Source organism: Theropithecus gelada, chromosome 14, assembly GCF_003255815.1.
Source record: "Theropithecus gelada isolate Dixy chromosome 14, Tgel_1.0, whole genome shotgun sequence".
Classification (NCBI taxonomy): domain Eukaryota; kingdom Metazoa; phylum Chordata; class Mammalia; order Primates; family Cercopithecidae; genus Theropithecus; species Theropithecus gelada.
In genome coordinates this window covers 95,220,540-95,236,177 of record NC_037682.1, presented here as the reverse complement: position 1 = coordinate 95,236,177, position 15,638 = coordinate 95,220,540, and the positions used below count along the sequence as shown (strand labels likewise).

Below are 15,638 nucleotides of genomic sequence, written 5' to 3'. Positions count from 1 at the left end.
CTTCTTGTCAAGTACATTGACAGGCTTGGTGTTGAATCAAACTTTGTAGTATCTGAATATTTACTTTCAAATAAGGGCATTTTAAACGTGGCTTGGAATGAAAAAAATCTCTAAATATATAAATTTTATTAGTTCAGTTGCATATACATCTTTATAATTTGAAAAATAAAATGTTACAATAATTGAGACACTGTGAAACCCTTTTAGGTAAAAAATGGTAATTAAAAAAATAAGTACTCAAGTAAATAAGTAGTGAAACAGACTAACAGTTAAATACAAATAAGAAAATATGTGTTACCAAAAAACCTTAGGAAGAATGTTATCTTCGTTTCATCCCAAAAGTATTCACAAAAATTGGAATACTAAGGCAAGACAAACTAGTAGAAATTAGATCATATTACGATAAATTTGGGATAATTTTTTGGTATATTTGAGTGAGAAAAAGTAAAATGAAGTGTGGGTTGAATCAGGACAGTCTGGGGAAATAACATTGGAGTCTATCTTCTCATGGTACTATTTCCTTAGAAACTACATAGTTAAGATAAGCGTGGAACGTTTTATCTGCCTAGTTTGTCATGAAACTCCTGTTCCTTAGGACTCCACTTAGCCTGGGGAGCTGTGTGTTGCTATACAAGCACCGGACTTTTGTAGCTAACATGAAATAGAAGATTGGTGGGAAACTAAGGCTACAGCTTCTAAGTGCCAAGATGACCCACACACCCTTGGCTCTTGTTAACGGCCCAGGAGCAAAATAAGTTCTGTATATAGGTAGCTGCTTGGCCTCCCTGTAAGATGAAGATGCTGAACATTCTGCATGTCTTCTCCTGTATCTCTAAGTCTGTAAGGCTGTATCTGCTCTATGTTACGCTATCACCTTCATTAGATAATTGATCCAAACTATGCTAAATTAGGTTCCCCAGAACCTGAATGATACTGAGACTAGCAGTTGCAGAAGCCATGTTCTGTTAATAATAGAACTTTCAAGAGAAGGCTCTCGAACTTCTATTGATAAGGTTCCCAAAGCAAATACTTCATTGGAGTCTATGAAATAACCTTTTATTCTTTTAATAACCTTTAATTATATTAACCTTATTTGCTTAAGTATTGTAAAATTTTATCTGAGTATTCAAATATATGTATTATACACACACGAACGTATGTATATGGGTAGAACTTGAGTTTAAACATTAAAATAGAGAGAGCTGAACAAGATGGCTGACCAGATGCAGCCAGGAAGAACCATTCCCACTGAGAGATACCAAATTATCAAGTAATCCCACAAAATTTGGGCAGATCTTTGGAAAGAAAACACTACTGAGAGTAGATGGAGAAGTAACGCTGATGCCCAGGGTGAAGAGGGAGGAAGCTGGAACCCTACGTGCCTTAACATGATGCTCAGGGCTTTTCCCAGCCCCAAGCAACTCCTGAGGAAGTGATGAGTGAGGAGACTGAGGGACATCTCACCCTCACCTTGGATCTATGGGATCCTAGCTACAGGGGACTCCACATCCCTCAGAGACGTGTGAGCTGCTGGAGGATCTGCCTGGAGACTAAGCAGAAACAGTGCTTCAGCTGGTGTGGAGCTCAGGAGCTTTTGTGTGCAGGACAGCTGCACTGCAGTAGAGTAAGGTCATAAGTGCCCATTTCCCCAGGGGTCCCCATCACCCTCCGAGAGGCTCTAGCATCATCTGACTGCCCGGCCAAGAGACAGCAGGGCTGGCTTCCCCCGCAGGATTAGGGCACATCTGTTCTGCAGGCCCTCCCACCCCCGAGCCCCTCCATAGTCACCCCGCAGGATCGTGTGTACAATGCAGCCTCCACAGCCCTGCCTGGGTGTTCTGCACTATCTGAGTATTTTCCAAGTAACCTACGGGCACTTCAGATCCCCAAGCGCAGCCAGAGACTGACCCCAAGCCAAGGGCTGCTCCAGTGTCCCTGGAATGTGTATGCAGCTCAGGAGTACTAAGCCCAGATCTACGGCCAGCACTGGAGCTGGGGAGAAGCGCCCACCCTCAGATCACTGAGAGGGGTGGGACATGCAGGTTTGTGGGCCAGCACAGAAGTGGTTCGTACCTCCCTCCGCAGGGCTGGTCCAGAAAGCATATAGCCAGCCTATCTCCCGGCTGCAGCCTGTCAGAGGGAGCCCCATCACCCTGAACACGTAGGAAAAGAAACTTAGGCAAGGCATCAATGATCACAGGAGGCTCACTCAAAGCCAAGGAGGGGGCCCTGGTGAGATGGTTTTATTCCCCGCCCCTCCCCCTGCCCCCAAGAACATGCCTGCGAAATCAAGGAAATACAAAAAAAAACAGAGGGCTAAGAGCCTATCTACCAGCCACTACTCCTAAGCGCCGTAGGACTGCAGCCCAAACTACAATACTAAACATTATTCTGCTAATAGATGCCGAAAATCAGGTGCAAGAATTCACCCACAAATAAAGACATTGTACAGAGCCTTGGCCCTTTGAAAGCATCCAAAACCAAACCCAGCTGGGTGTACCCAACTTGCCTCAGAGTTAAAGGAACACCAGCCCCACCAGATGAGAATCAGAAAAAAACTCTGGCAATTCAAAAAGCCAGTGTCCTTATAAAACTTCAAAGGAGCCCACTATACGCCCATTCCCCGCCCACCAGCAATGGTCCCTAATCAGATTGAAATGTCTGAAATGACAAAGAATGCATAATGTGGCAAAAAAGCTCAACAAAATTCAGGAGAAAGTTGAAATCCAATCCAAGGAATCCAAAGTATCCAGTAAATCAATCCAAGAGCTGAAAAATGAAACAGGCATTTTAAGGAAGAACCAAACTGACCTTCTGGAGTGGAAAAATTCACTACGAGAATTTCATAATACAAATCAGAAGTATTAACAGTAGTATACAGGTGAAAGATCTCCACAAAGAAACTATAGAAACAGACACACAGACCAAGAGAACAGAATAGAGAGCCCAGAAATAAAGCTACACACCTACAACAATCCGACGATCTTTGACAAGTCAACAAAACAAGCAGTGGGGAAAGAACTTCCTATTCAATAAATGGTGCTGGGTTAACTACCTAGCAATGTGCAGAAGATGGAAACTGGACCCATTCCTTTCACCACATACAAAAATCAACTCAAGATGGATTAAAGACTTAAATGTAAAAGCCAAAACTATAAAAACCCTGGGAGACAACCTAGGAAATACAATTCTGAACATTGGCCCTGGCAAAAATTTCATGACAAAGATGCCAACAGCAATTGCAACCCAAACAAAAATTGTCAAATGAGACCTAACTAAAGAGCTTCTGCACAGCAAAAGAGACTATCAACAGAGTAAACAGACAACCTGCAGAATAGGAGAAAATGTTTGCAAAGTATGTACTCAACAAAGATCCAATGTCCAGAATCTATCAGGAACTTAAAGAAATTAACAAACAAAAAACAAGCCCATTAAAAAGTGGGCAAAAAAAAACCATAAAGAGATGCTTCTCAAAAGAAGACATACATGTGGCCAACAAACATGAAAAAATGTTTGACATCGTGATCATTAGAGAAATGCAAATCAAAACCACAATGAGATACCACCTCATACCCATCAGATTGGCTATTATTAAAAAGTCAAAAAATAACAGGTGCTGTCAAGGTTGCAGAGAAAAGGGAACGCTTATACACCACTGGTGGGAATGCAAATTAGTTCAACCACTGTGGAAAATAGTTTGCCGATTTCTCAAAAAACTTAAAACAGAACTACCATTTGACCCAGCAATCCCATTATTGGGTATATACTCAAAGGAATATAAATGGTTCTACCATAAAGACATATGCACGTGAATGTTCACTGCAGCACTACTCACAATGGCAAAGATATGGAGTCAACCTAAATGGCCATCAACGGTAGACTGAATAAAGAAAATGGGGTACACAGACAACATGGAATACTATGCAACATAAGAAAAGAACAAGACCATGTCCTTTGCAGCAAGGAAGTGAAGGAGCTGGAGCAAGACCATGTCCTTCACAGCAAGGATGGATGGAGCTGGAGATCATTTTCATAAGCAAACTAATGCAGGAACAGATAACCAAATACCACATGTTCTCACTTATAAGTGAGATCTAAACACTGAGTATATGTGGATACAAAGAAGGGAACAACAGACACCAGGGTCTACTTGAGGGTGGAGGGTGAGAGGAGAGGGAGGATCGAAAAATTACCTATTGGGCACTATGCTTATTACCTACGTGACGAAATAATCTGTACACCAAACCCTTATGACACACAATCTATCCATGTAACAAATCTGCACATTTCCCCCTGAATCTAAAATAAAAGTTTAAAAAGAAAAAAAAATCCGAAAATTAAATATTTTTAAAAGTATATTTAAAGTAAAACTGGAATGTGTTGTGAAAATAAAATAAAATGTTTCAATAAAGCTTATGGGGTCTATGGTACTAAATCACATTTAATTTTGTCTCCTTCAGGCTGAATAGCAACTTTTCTTGAAGGTAGATCTTCTTTTTAGGTTACCTGAGAACTGATCATGCGCTGAGATGAGCGAGCAATATTGGCAGGCAGACCAAAGAAACTAGGTTTGTCGTCCTCTGGAAGTTTCTCAATGACAGCACGATAGTCCTAAATATAAAAAAGTGAAAAACAGTTACTTTTTAAAAATAAAAATTGAACTTGCAATCACTGAAATAAGAATACTTTGAAATGTTAAATTATTATTTGTATTTTTATTTTCTAGATAAATCTCACCTTGCATATTAACTCAGTTATCTATGGAAAGTATTATCATTAATACTTCTTCACACTTCGATTATTTGATATTATATTTTCTTATCCTAACTCCCACCTACAAAGGGACCCTGAATTATTTTAAACATATTTGAGTGACTATGCCTACGATATGTAAGCTACTATGTTAGATATTTTTAGGAAAGCTCTATAATTTTTTTCCTGTAACTTACCAAAGACCAATCTGCAGAGTGCAGTTCTGCTCATGTTAAATTAAGACAAATATTCAAGCAATCTACTTTTGTTTCTTTTTAACTTAGAGAAAACTTGTAAACGTGTAGACACACACTAGTATGCAAGCACTGCTTTGTAAATTACTTTATAACAGAGCAATTCCAGTTAGTCTTCAGTTTGCTGGTGAGGTGTGATAAAATGCATTAATAATCCTATCATTCATCCTAAGAACTACCCTACGCATTGAATAAGCTTGGCTTGTTGAGCACTCATCTCAACAGTTACTCACTCATGACTTTAAATCAAAACTAAGTGCAATTAGTTTGCTTATTCAGTTTGGCCTAAACATGGAAACTGTTTTGTTTTCATGAAGAGAAGTTATTTTAAGGCAAGTACTGCACGTGCATCTAAACTGTGTTTGCTGAAGTAGGCATGGGGAGACTTGGCCTCTGACTTCCCCTCATCCTTTCTTATCCTTGGCAGCTGACCCTGAAGTATTTCCAAGGAGACAGTTGGACTCCAGGAAGTCCAGGACCTGGAAATATGTCACATTTTGGAAAGTCATGCTGTTCTCTGAAATTCTTCCAATCCTTTAGCTTAGCATTTGTAAACTTCCTCGAGGTATTCAATCACAATATATATGTATAAATGTATATGTACATGTACATGAGTGTATGTTTGCATGTATGTGTGCATGTGTTATCCTGGGAAACATTCAGTGTCTTTCGTCTAACTCAATTAGAAAGCTAAACAGTGATTCTCGTAAGTCATCCTATAAATTTAAAAATATTTACTCTTTGTAGATGTATACACTTTGCTCATTTCAAAATAGCTACGAAATCTTCTTGTCTAGACTGGCTAGAGTCTTCCATCTATCTAGAACTATACAGTGATACGCTGACTAATAATTGGCAGTTACATATTCAGACCGATTTATCCTTATTTGTACATAAAAATATATATGTGACAAAATTTATATAAACAGCACAAAAACAGGAAAACTAGGCTGTTAGAGTAAGGATAATGTACCCTTTGTGGGAGAGGTAGTAACTAGAAGGGAACATAAGGAAAACTTCTGGGAAGCTAATAATGTTCTGTTTCTTGACCCCAGAACTGGCTACACTCATGTGGTCTATGTATAAAAATTCATGGAATTGTGCATTTATAATGTATACATTTCTGTATGAATTGTATTTTTCAATGTAAGCTTCTAACAATAGAGTTGGAAGACTTGTTGGGGTACACTATCTGAAATAAATGTATAATAATTATGTGATATTCTGTATTTACTCATTCACTCTAAGGTTCTGCTAGAAGGCAAACTCCACAGATGCATTACTATATCCACAATGCCTAGAGCAGAACTATCACTAAGCAGATGTTCAATGTATATTAATGAATGAATGAGTAAATTAAAGATACTAGAAATAAAACAGGATACTTAAGGTTATAAGATAGTCAATAAGAGTAATATATTTAATAGTTTTTTTAACTTTTGTTTTTTGACAATTATGTGCCAAATGAAGGATTTTTCTTGAAAAATATTTGCATGAAAGAAAACAGCACAAAACTGAGAGAACTACATAATTGAATAGATACGTGCCTTTGTAATTCAAGAAGAAATGTATAATTATAGTACTCTAATAAAGCATTATTTGCACATGGATACACATATAGGTTTGTGGCAAAATAAATTAGAATTGAAATCTTTCAGCTATACTTATTACTATTTTCTGGAAAAGATGAGTGCATTCCAGGAGGCTTTCATGTGATGGTTCAAAGCAAAAAGCTACAGTTGGCTGAAATAGATACACAAAAAGTTCCTGTGAAAAACAAAGTAAATTTCTTTTATATATTTAGACAAGCTTTAAGTGTACAAGCCAGAAACTAAAGACACATATTAAATAGTATTTGTCTTCCTTCCTATTTTTCAATATATGAGAGTACACTCATGACTACTATGAAGTGCATATTCTCCCACTGCAGTTTTTCACAGCAGTCCTACCTTCTTGGAATTTTCTTTGGCCACTCCCTTCAAGATCTGTCTACAGACCAGCCTATTATTATGATCAACCACCCAACTTTCGGTAAGTACTCAAAAGTTTTTAGGATGCCTTACTAAAGTTGAGAGAATCAAGCCATATATTGTCATAACAAATAATCCAAACTGTGAATAATTACTTGTGCATTAGAAAAGAAGTAACATATATTTAACAATGTAAGAAATGATTCATGTATCTACCTGGAAATAGATTGAAAATCATTCATTTTACCTACCAAAATGCTGCAGGATTGTGGTAGAGATACGGAATATGGAAAAATGCTTTTCTTGTTTCTTTGGTTGAATACATCAATAACTGAAGAATTAAAAAACTGCTTCAGGTATGACTGAAGAACTCTAAGGTCAAAATAGTTGTCTATACGTCCTCCATAAATAGCATTTTCAAGTAAACCATGTACAAATTCCCATTGTATATCTTTGGCACCTATAATTTAAAAAAAACACTTTTATTAATTTCATTTTTAAAACATTAACTAAATTCCTGGCTTGAGTTATATTTATAACATACAGCAAAATAAATTTAATACAACTAAATCATTTATTCAAATGACCATTAATATTAATAGTAGTAAATAATATTTGAGATTTTTTAATCAAGTAAAATCTTCCAAATAGTTTACGTGTATAAATTCACTTAATCCTCATAGCAAAGATAGAAGTATTAATATTATACAATTATACATATGGAGAAACCTTCCTAAGGGATAGGAAGGCTAAGGCACCAAAATGAGAAAGTTACACAAAGATCTGAAATAGAAATGAGGTACTCTGAATCCAGTCAGATTATCTAAATTAACTGCCACACAATCCTGGTTACTTAAATTGGAAATTCCTTAAGCGGACCTATCCAAAATATAATTTTACACATTTGATGAAACTGTCAGTTTATAAAATAATCTGATTAACAGGGAAACTCTACAAAACACCTTCACACATTACACTCTTCTAAATGTCATGATTTTACATAGTCAACTATCTACTTTCTATTTTAATAGAAGAGAAATGTAATATTAAAAAACCACAATAGAACTTTTTGTTTTTGTTTTTTTTGAGATGGTGTCTTGCTCTGTCACCCAGGCTGGAGTGCAATGACACGATCTCAGCTCACTGCTTCTTCCACCTCCCGGGTTCAAGCGATTCTCCTGCCTCAGCCTCCTGAGTAGCTGGGATTACAGGTGTGTGCCACCATGCCTGGCTAATTTTTTTGTATTTTTAGTAGAGACAAGGTTTCACCATGTTGGTCAGGAACTTCTTGTATAAGGTATTATTTCATTTTGCAACAGAAATATCCTTGTCATCACAATTTTGTGGTAATGTTAAAATGTAAGAATTAAATCTCAGATCTACAGTAAATACAGGAGACACATAACTATATTTAAACTAGCTAACTTTATTGTTAGCATTACTAGCATAGTTATATTTCATTACTATAAAATTTAGAGATATGACAAAAATTGATTATCTACATGCCTTGGAACATAAGTGATTTAGGTTGCCTGCTGCAGGATAAGGGGACCTCCACAGTGGAAGAATAAAGTTGTTATCTGCCTACATCTTATTGTCAACAGTGACTAAACAAAGGACTTCACCAGGACTCGAATTTCTAGTTGTCCTGATACTCACTAAATGATACCTTTATCATTTAGTCACTGATAAGTTAGCCAGTCACTGATAAGTCAGTAGGGAATACAGACGTATTAGTGTATCTTTCAACGTATAAAATAGAAACAGCAGTCATTATGTGAAATATTTTATAGAATTTTTATAAGAAAATATTATTTTTCTTCTACCTATTTTTCTCAAAACAAATTTTATGTTGTTCAGGATAAAATAAAATGAATAGAACTCAAATTACAACAATAGCAATAATTACAGTCAACCATTACTGATAGCTTAACTCCATACATTAAATGTACTGTTAAATGCTTCATATGGCTTTTGTAATTTAAACTTCTGGATATTCAAATAAACTGAGGTTGTGTCTACTATTATTCCTAATTTAAAGATCAGGAAACTCAGGCTTAAAGATTAGGAAACTTGCTCTAGGTCGCATGGCTATTACTCTCAATACCAATTGTTCCCAAGATTTAGAACTTTTTCTCTTTTTTAGCATTGAATTCTATACATGTGGAAGTTCCTTCATATCAGAAAATTCTGTAATCACAAGATTTAACAGATTTTTACTCCGAGATTCAATATCATTTTAAAGGATCTGCCTTTTATTTAAAACATAATGGTGTAAAATATCTATACATGTCTTAGAATGCTATTAATTAATTCTATCACAAACTTGAAACAGAATGATAAATCATTCAAGTTCTGTTTTTTCTCTTTTGTGAAGGGGCACTAACACTAATAGCCTCATAGTGGTATTATAAAAGTCAAATAAATATTCAAAAGCATTTTGGAAAATTACCAAGCTTTTAGGCAAGCTGAAAAAAGTATTAGTCTATATTCTCCAAAAAAAAAAAAAAAAATCAGTGTCAAATGTTAAAAACAACAGTTCACGGGGGTCAGGAAAGTAGTTACCCATGTATGAGGTGGGGAATGTTGGGTCGTATGTAGAAAGGAGTAGAAAAAAGGCACCTCTAAAATACTGATAAAGCTGTTTTTATTTTTTTTGGGGGGGGTGTGCAAGTTACATAGGTTCAATTTATGGGAAATTTATTGAATTCTACATTTATGTGTACTTTTCTGATGTAAAATTAAATTCTCTTGGAATACTATTTGGCATCAACTAGTAATGGTGAACAAATGCATACCCTATGGCCTAGCAATTCTATTCCTACATATATACTCAACAGAAATACATCTATATATTCACCTAAAGGTATAGCAGCATTACCCATAATCATCCCAAATTCAAAACTACCAACATGTCCATCAACAGATATGCATATAATTACACAAAGGCATACTGTATAGCATTGAGAATAAATGGACTACAACTAAATGCAACCATATAGCTGAATTTATCAAATGTAATGTTAACTACAGGAACCCAAACACTAGAACATACATGCTGTATGTTTCCAGTTTCACAAAAACAGGCATAACTAATCTATATAGTTAAGTGTCTGGTGTCTACCTCAGGAACAGGGGAAGGTAAAGTTGGGGGATGGTAGAGGCTGAAAGGCAACATTACATGAGTAGATTCAGTGGCACTTATAATGTTCTGTTTCTTAATTAAGGTGCTGGCCACGTGGGGGAATTCAGTTTGTGGAAATTTCATTGAGCCATAATCTTTTAAGTACCTTTTGTCCATATAGTTCATTAAATAGGTTTTTTTAAACTTCAAAAATATATAAATTAAAATGGGACTTGATCACATCCTAGCTGTCCATCCTTATCCTTTTGCCAAGGACAAGTTATAGAAAAAATTTCTGATGCTATTAACTCAAATAATAATTGAGTACCTATGATGGGCTAGGCACTGTTATAAACCTCAAGGATATACACAGTAAACAAGACAAAGATCTTACTTTAAAACAGATTATGCTCTAGTGGGAAGAGAGAAACAAAATAAGAAAAAAATGAATAAACAAGAAGACATTCAGGTAGTACTAATGTATTAAGACAATATGACAAGACAAAGGGATAGAGAATGATTGGATTACTTCAGATTCAGCAGTAAGAAATCAATCTCCAGAAGCAATTCTCTTCTCAAGAGGATACCTCTAAGCTGAGAAATGAACAATAGGAAGAAGGCAGCCATATGAAAATTTGGGAGGAAAGCATTTCAGACAGAAGGAAGAACACCTATTAAAACCTTCAAGTAAGAACAAGTCTGGCTTGTCTGAGGAACATAAAGATGCCAAATATGGATATAAGTTTTAAACAGGAAAATTATATGCTTTGGTTTGCATTTCTAAAAACTAAAATTTTTTATGGTATGAAGAATGTTTGCAAGGGTGCTAAAGTGGAAGACCAGGTAAGAAATTATTGCTTGGACTGCCAACACTTTGGAAAAGAAGTGAATAGAATCATGATGCGATTTGCAAAGGATAGAAATTGCCAAAGCACTGATGTCTGAGCATGAGAAAAAAAAAAAAAAAAAGAATCCAGGGTGACTCACAGGCTTTAGCCTTGAACAACTATTAATACATGAATGGTGGGCCATCTACTGAAACGGGGGCAGAATCAGGAAAAAGTATTTGGCAGGGTTGCAGGGTTGGGGGTGGGGAGGAGACAGGAATTGAAAGATCTGTTTGTGACATTTTTAAGTTTGAGATTACTATTATCATATTCTATTCTCTAATCCATCATTGGTCTAAACTCTAGTGTCCCCCTCCCTCGGCCCTGCACAATAAACTTTAGAGATTAAACTGTTCCTGTTTTCAAGGAGGCTGATAGCTAGATGGACTTAGGGCATCAGATTACATGGCTTTATTTACTGCTCTGTTTCAATGTATTATTTGTACCTTGTTTCCTGAATCCTACTTAGTAATTTAATTATGACTCCACAAATCCTTGGTACTAATCTTAATCTGCTATACTCCTGAATTTTAACAGTTCCCTTGAAAGACATCTGAAAAATTCAGTTAACGCCTGAAACTTTTGAAGGCCACAAAGTGAAAACAAGGTCTTTCTAGCTTTCTGCTTCCAGAAAGAAGAATCCATGTAAGAACAGATTCATATAAGAACTCTCAGATAACATAGGTATAGCAGTCAAATATAAAATAAAATAAAAAGCAAAAGCAAATTTTGTGATAGGAAGTTAAGCCACTTTGGAAGAAAACATATAGTTAATAAGACCTCAGATAAAATATTTTATTAATATAAGATTAAAATTTTTGTTAGAACTTACCATCAAAAAGTCTGTCAATAATGTTGTACCCAGCCCGAAGATCTGATAAAGAAAATTCATAAAACTTGGTCCAACCCTGTCAAAAAACAATTTTTTTAAGTAAACAACTAAACAGTACTCAGAGAGATATATGTATGTATCACTGTCCTTAAACAAAATGATCAATATAGACTTAAAAAATATGTAACTCCTGATAATTTTTTTAAAAATCCAACACATAATAAATCTAAAATAACAGTAAATTTAAAAAAAAATTTACTGGCCATAGCACGACAAGTACTTTATAATACAATACTAATTTTAGTGATTTATGTAGCAACATAGTCATAGAGAACAAATTGGTATACTAAATTTTTTATTCTCATTACTATATATACATTGGGATATTTCCTATAATTTTATCCTTCAGAATTATGGATTTTCTCCACAAACATACAAAAAATACTGCACAAAAAAAAAGCCCAAAAGCACATAGCAGTATATTCATTCATATTGAACCCACAAAGCATTCACATTGCAACTAAAATTATATACCTATAATAGCTAAAATGTCTGTATAAAATGAATATTCATAGAGCTCTATATTGTATAGACAATAAATTGAAACAAAATAATCTCTATATGGCTTCTATTGACTAGTTCTATGTAATAAAATAAGTTCAAGCTAAAATATATTTAGACTTGGATATTATTTAGGAATACTGATACAAATTTCATTCATTCATTCAACACTCAAAAAATACTGTAAAAATATGTATTATATGTCAGGCTCTGGGAATATAATAATCAACAAAAAAATTATCCCTGCCCTCATGTAGCTTTCAGTAAAACGTGGGAAAGGGTGGGGTGGAGACAATCACTCAAATACATAGACAACTGTAAAATGATAATAACTGACAGAGAGAAACATTTAGTATGTTTCACACATATGAAAGAGATCTGACCTAATCTAGAGGAGAGGGAAAGTCACCCTAATAGGGAGAGCGGTGGCATACAAAGATAAAAGTAGACAGATTTAAGAACTCGTTAGGAAAATAAAACTAACAGAATTTTTGTATTGGATTGTAATGGAGTATGAAAACACCAAAAAGAGGGCTGTTAAGAATGACTTCTAAGCTTATTGCTCATTCAAATTGATAATGGATGATGTCATTCTTAATAAGTGAAACACTGAAAGAATACAAGATTTGGGAAGGAATATCATGAGATCACCAAACAAAAGTTTAACAAAGCATTTAAACAAACACATCAAACAAAAACATAAAGTTTTGGACTGCTATACACCAGGCCGTGTTTTGTTCAATTAAAATATAGCAATGAACAAGAGACAAATATCTGTGCACTTGGGAAGCTTAAATTCTAGTGCTTGATCCAGAATATGTGAATTTTCAGACATGTTTGAGACATCCAACTGGATATGTCAACTGTTAGATAGGCAAACATAGAGCCTAGAAAGTTTATCTGAGCTGTATGTGTAAATTTGGGGTCAATAGCATTTGGACACTTTTTTTTAAAAAAAAAAAAAAAGAATATTATGGATATTATGAAAACAAAAGATTTAAATTTTGCTCAGTTAGCAGATTTAAGAATTAAAGATCTGTAAAGGATATGTATCCATCAACCATTAACAAAATTCCTCTAATATTTATCTAAACTTTCTAACAATTCGAAAGTCTTAATAAAATTTCTTATATCATTCTGTTAGACCTTATATGTGAAAGTTTATTTTTTAAAAATGTTTAATACCTTGAAGATCAATATTTTTAAAATCCCCAAATTAGAAAACTGTTGCTATCAATATTGCTTAATATATATACCTATGACATGGTCTTTAACAATAAAAATTGTCTCTAACAATTCTATTGTTAGAGACCATGTCATAGGTATATATATTTTGTCTACATTTACCTCCAGTGTTATGATTTTTATGAGAACAAAAGTATAGTATGAAAAAAAGTGCCATTCTCAACCTTTTTTTGTATGGGAAAGTGAATTGCTGTATCCTCTATGGATAAAAGTTTGGTAATATTTATAGATTTCTAAAAATATATATATTCTTTGACCCAAATATTCCACATTTAAAAACTAACAGCTATGAATAGGTGTTAAATGAAGCATGCATAGGGATATCCATTGCAACTTTTTTTATAATCGCAAGAGTTGAAAAGAATGTATATGCCCTTTCAACAATACAAAACTGCTAAAAAAGTATAGCAATATTATGTAATACAAAAAATATTTTAAAATTAGGCATTAAATAGACACTGTCACTTAACAATGTCAAATATATTGTTTTAAAAAGCAAGGTACAGAGCTGTGTTTGTAATACACCACCTACCGTTTGAGTTATAAAGAACATAAATGTATATATAAATTAATAAAATGTTTGTATATTCATACAAACTCTCTGAAGCATGAACAAGAAATGGTTAATAGTGGACCCTCTGAGAATAGAAAGTGGATGGCAGGGAAGTAAGTAGGGAGGAACGTAACATTTCATTACAAACCGTTTTATTCATTTTTATTTATACTATGTGCCTATATAAAAACAATACAATCTAAATTTTTAATGTAACTTTTCTCAATAAAGGTAAATCACTATCAGTATTGTTCATCTATCAGTCAGGATTAATTGATATATTAGGCTAAGGACAGAGGTCAGAGAAATTAGGAAAAAAAAGATTTACAGGGAGATGTGCCTACCCATTTTGGAACTCTAAACTTTTTAGGTGTGATTATTTGAGCAAGTTAACTCTGATCAATGAGTCCTCCCCATAAGTGTGGTATACATACTATAAGAAACAACACAATGCTATTATTATTTACCATTTCATCTGTTTGACAAATGTTTATTGACAGGCTACAAGCCAGTCACTGTGTTAAGCACTAAACATACACTATTTCATTTGATGCCCACAATAAAGGTAAATATGATGGTTATTCTCATTCTACAGTTGAGGAAACTGATGCTTATTGGGAGTTACAACAGTTTACCCAAGGTATCGCTGCAAGAAACTCTCGAGTCAAGACTCAAATGCAAGTCTGTCTAGCTCCAGAACCTATGCTCTTGTTTGACATGGCACTGAAATAGAGAGGTTAAAAGGGGAGCCGGGTGAGGAGGGCGGTTTGAGGAGAGATTTTCCTCAACAGAAGTGGACAAAGTTGAAAAAAAGATGGGAAAAATTTAAAGATGGAAGAGTGACGTAATTTACAGCTGAGAGAAACATTTGGCAACAAGAATTGACCATTAGTACCAGATACGACTGCCGTGGCAATGGAAAAAATGCAGTTGATTGATTGTGATGACAGTAACAGAGAGCCTTTGGTGAGAAAGAGCTAGATAGATTCAAGACCTTAAAGAAGCCCAGCATGACTGAAGTGTAGAATGCAAGTGACATAAAGTGTCTGAGGCCGGGCGCGGTGGCTCAAGCCTGTAATCCCAGCACTTTGGGAGGCCGAGGCGGGCAGATCACGAGGTCAGGAGATCGAGACCATCCTGGCTAACACGGTGAAACGCTGTCTCTACTAAAAAATACAAAAAACTAGCCGGGCAAGGTGGCGGCCGCCTGTAGTCCCAGCTACTAGGGAGGCTGAGGCAGGAGAATGGCGTGAACCTGGGAGGCGGAGCTTGCAGTGAGCTGAGATCTGGCCACTGCACTCCAGCCTGGGTGACAGAGAGAGACTTCGTCTCAAAAAAATAAAAAATAAATAAAAATAAAAAATAAAGTGTCTGAGAGGAGGCTGAAGAGATAGATGGGTCTTTTCTTCTGGACTGTGGTAAGGTATTTGCATACGTTTCCCCTAAGTATGATAAAAAGC

At 35.2% G+C, this 15,638-nt stretch overlaps 1 protein-coding gene across 2 annotated transcripts in view; it reads right to left on the bottom strand.

The window, feature by feature from the left end:
- DYNC2H1 (dynein cytoplasmic 2 heavy chain 1) overlaps positions 1–15,638 on the bottom strand; it is a 357,072-nt gene that overhangs the window by 139,229 nt on the left and 202,205 nt on the right. For both annotated transcript variants that reach the window (XM_025357391.1, XM_025357392.1), the window contains 3 exons: positions 11,820–11,895; positions 7,228–7,436; positions 4,507–4,611 (listed from right to left, as the gene is read on the bottom strand). In XM_025357391.1, coding sequence (XP_025213176.1) covers positions 4,507–4,611; positions 7,228–7,436; positions 11,820–11,895 — 390 coding nt within the window. The remainder of the gene's footprint in view (positions 1–4,506; positions 4,612–7,227; positions 7,437–11,819; positions 11,896–15,638) is intronic.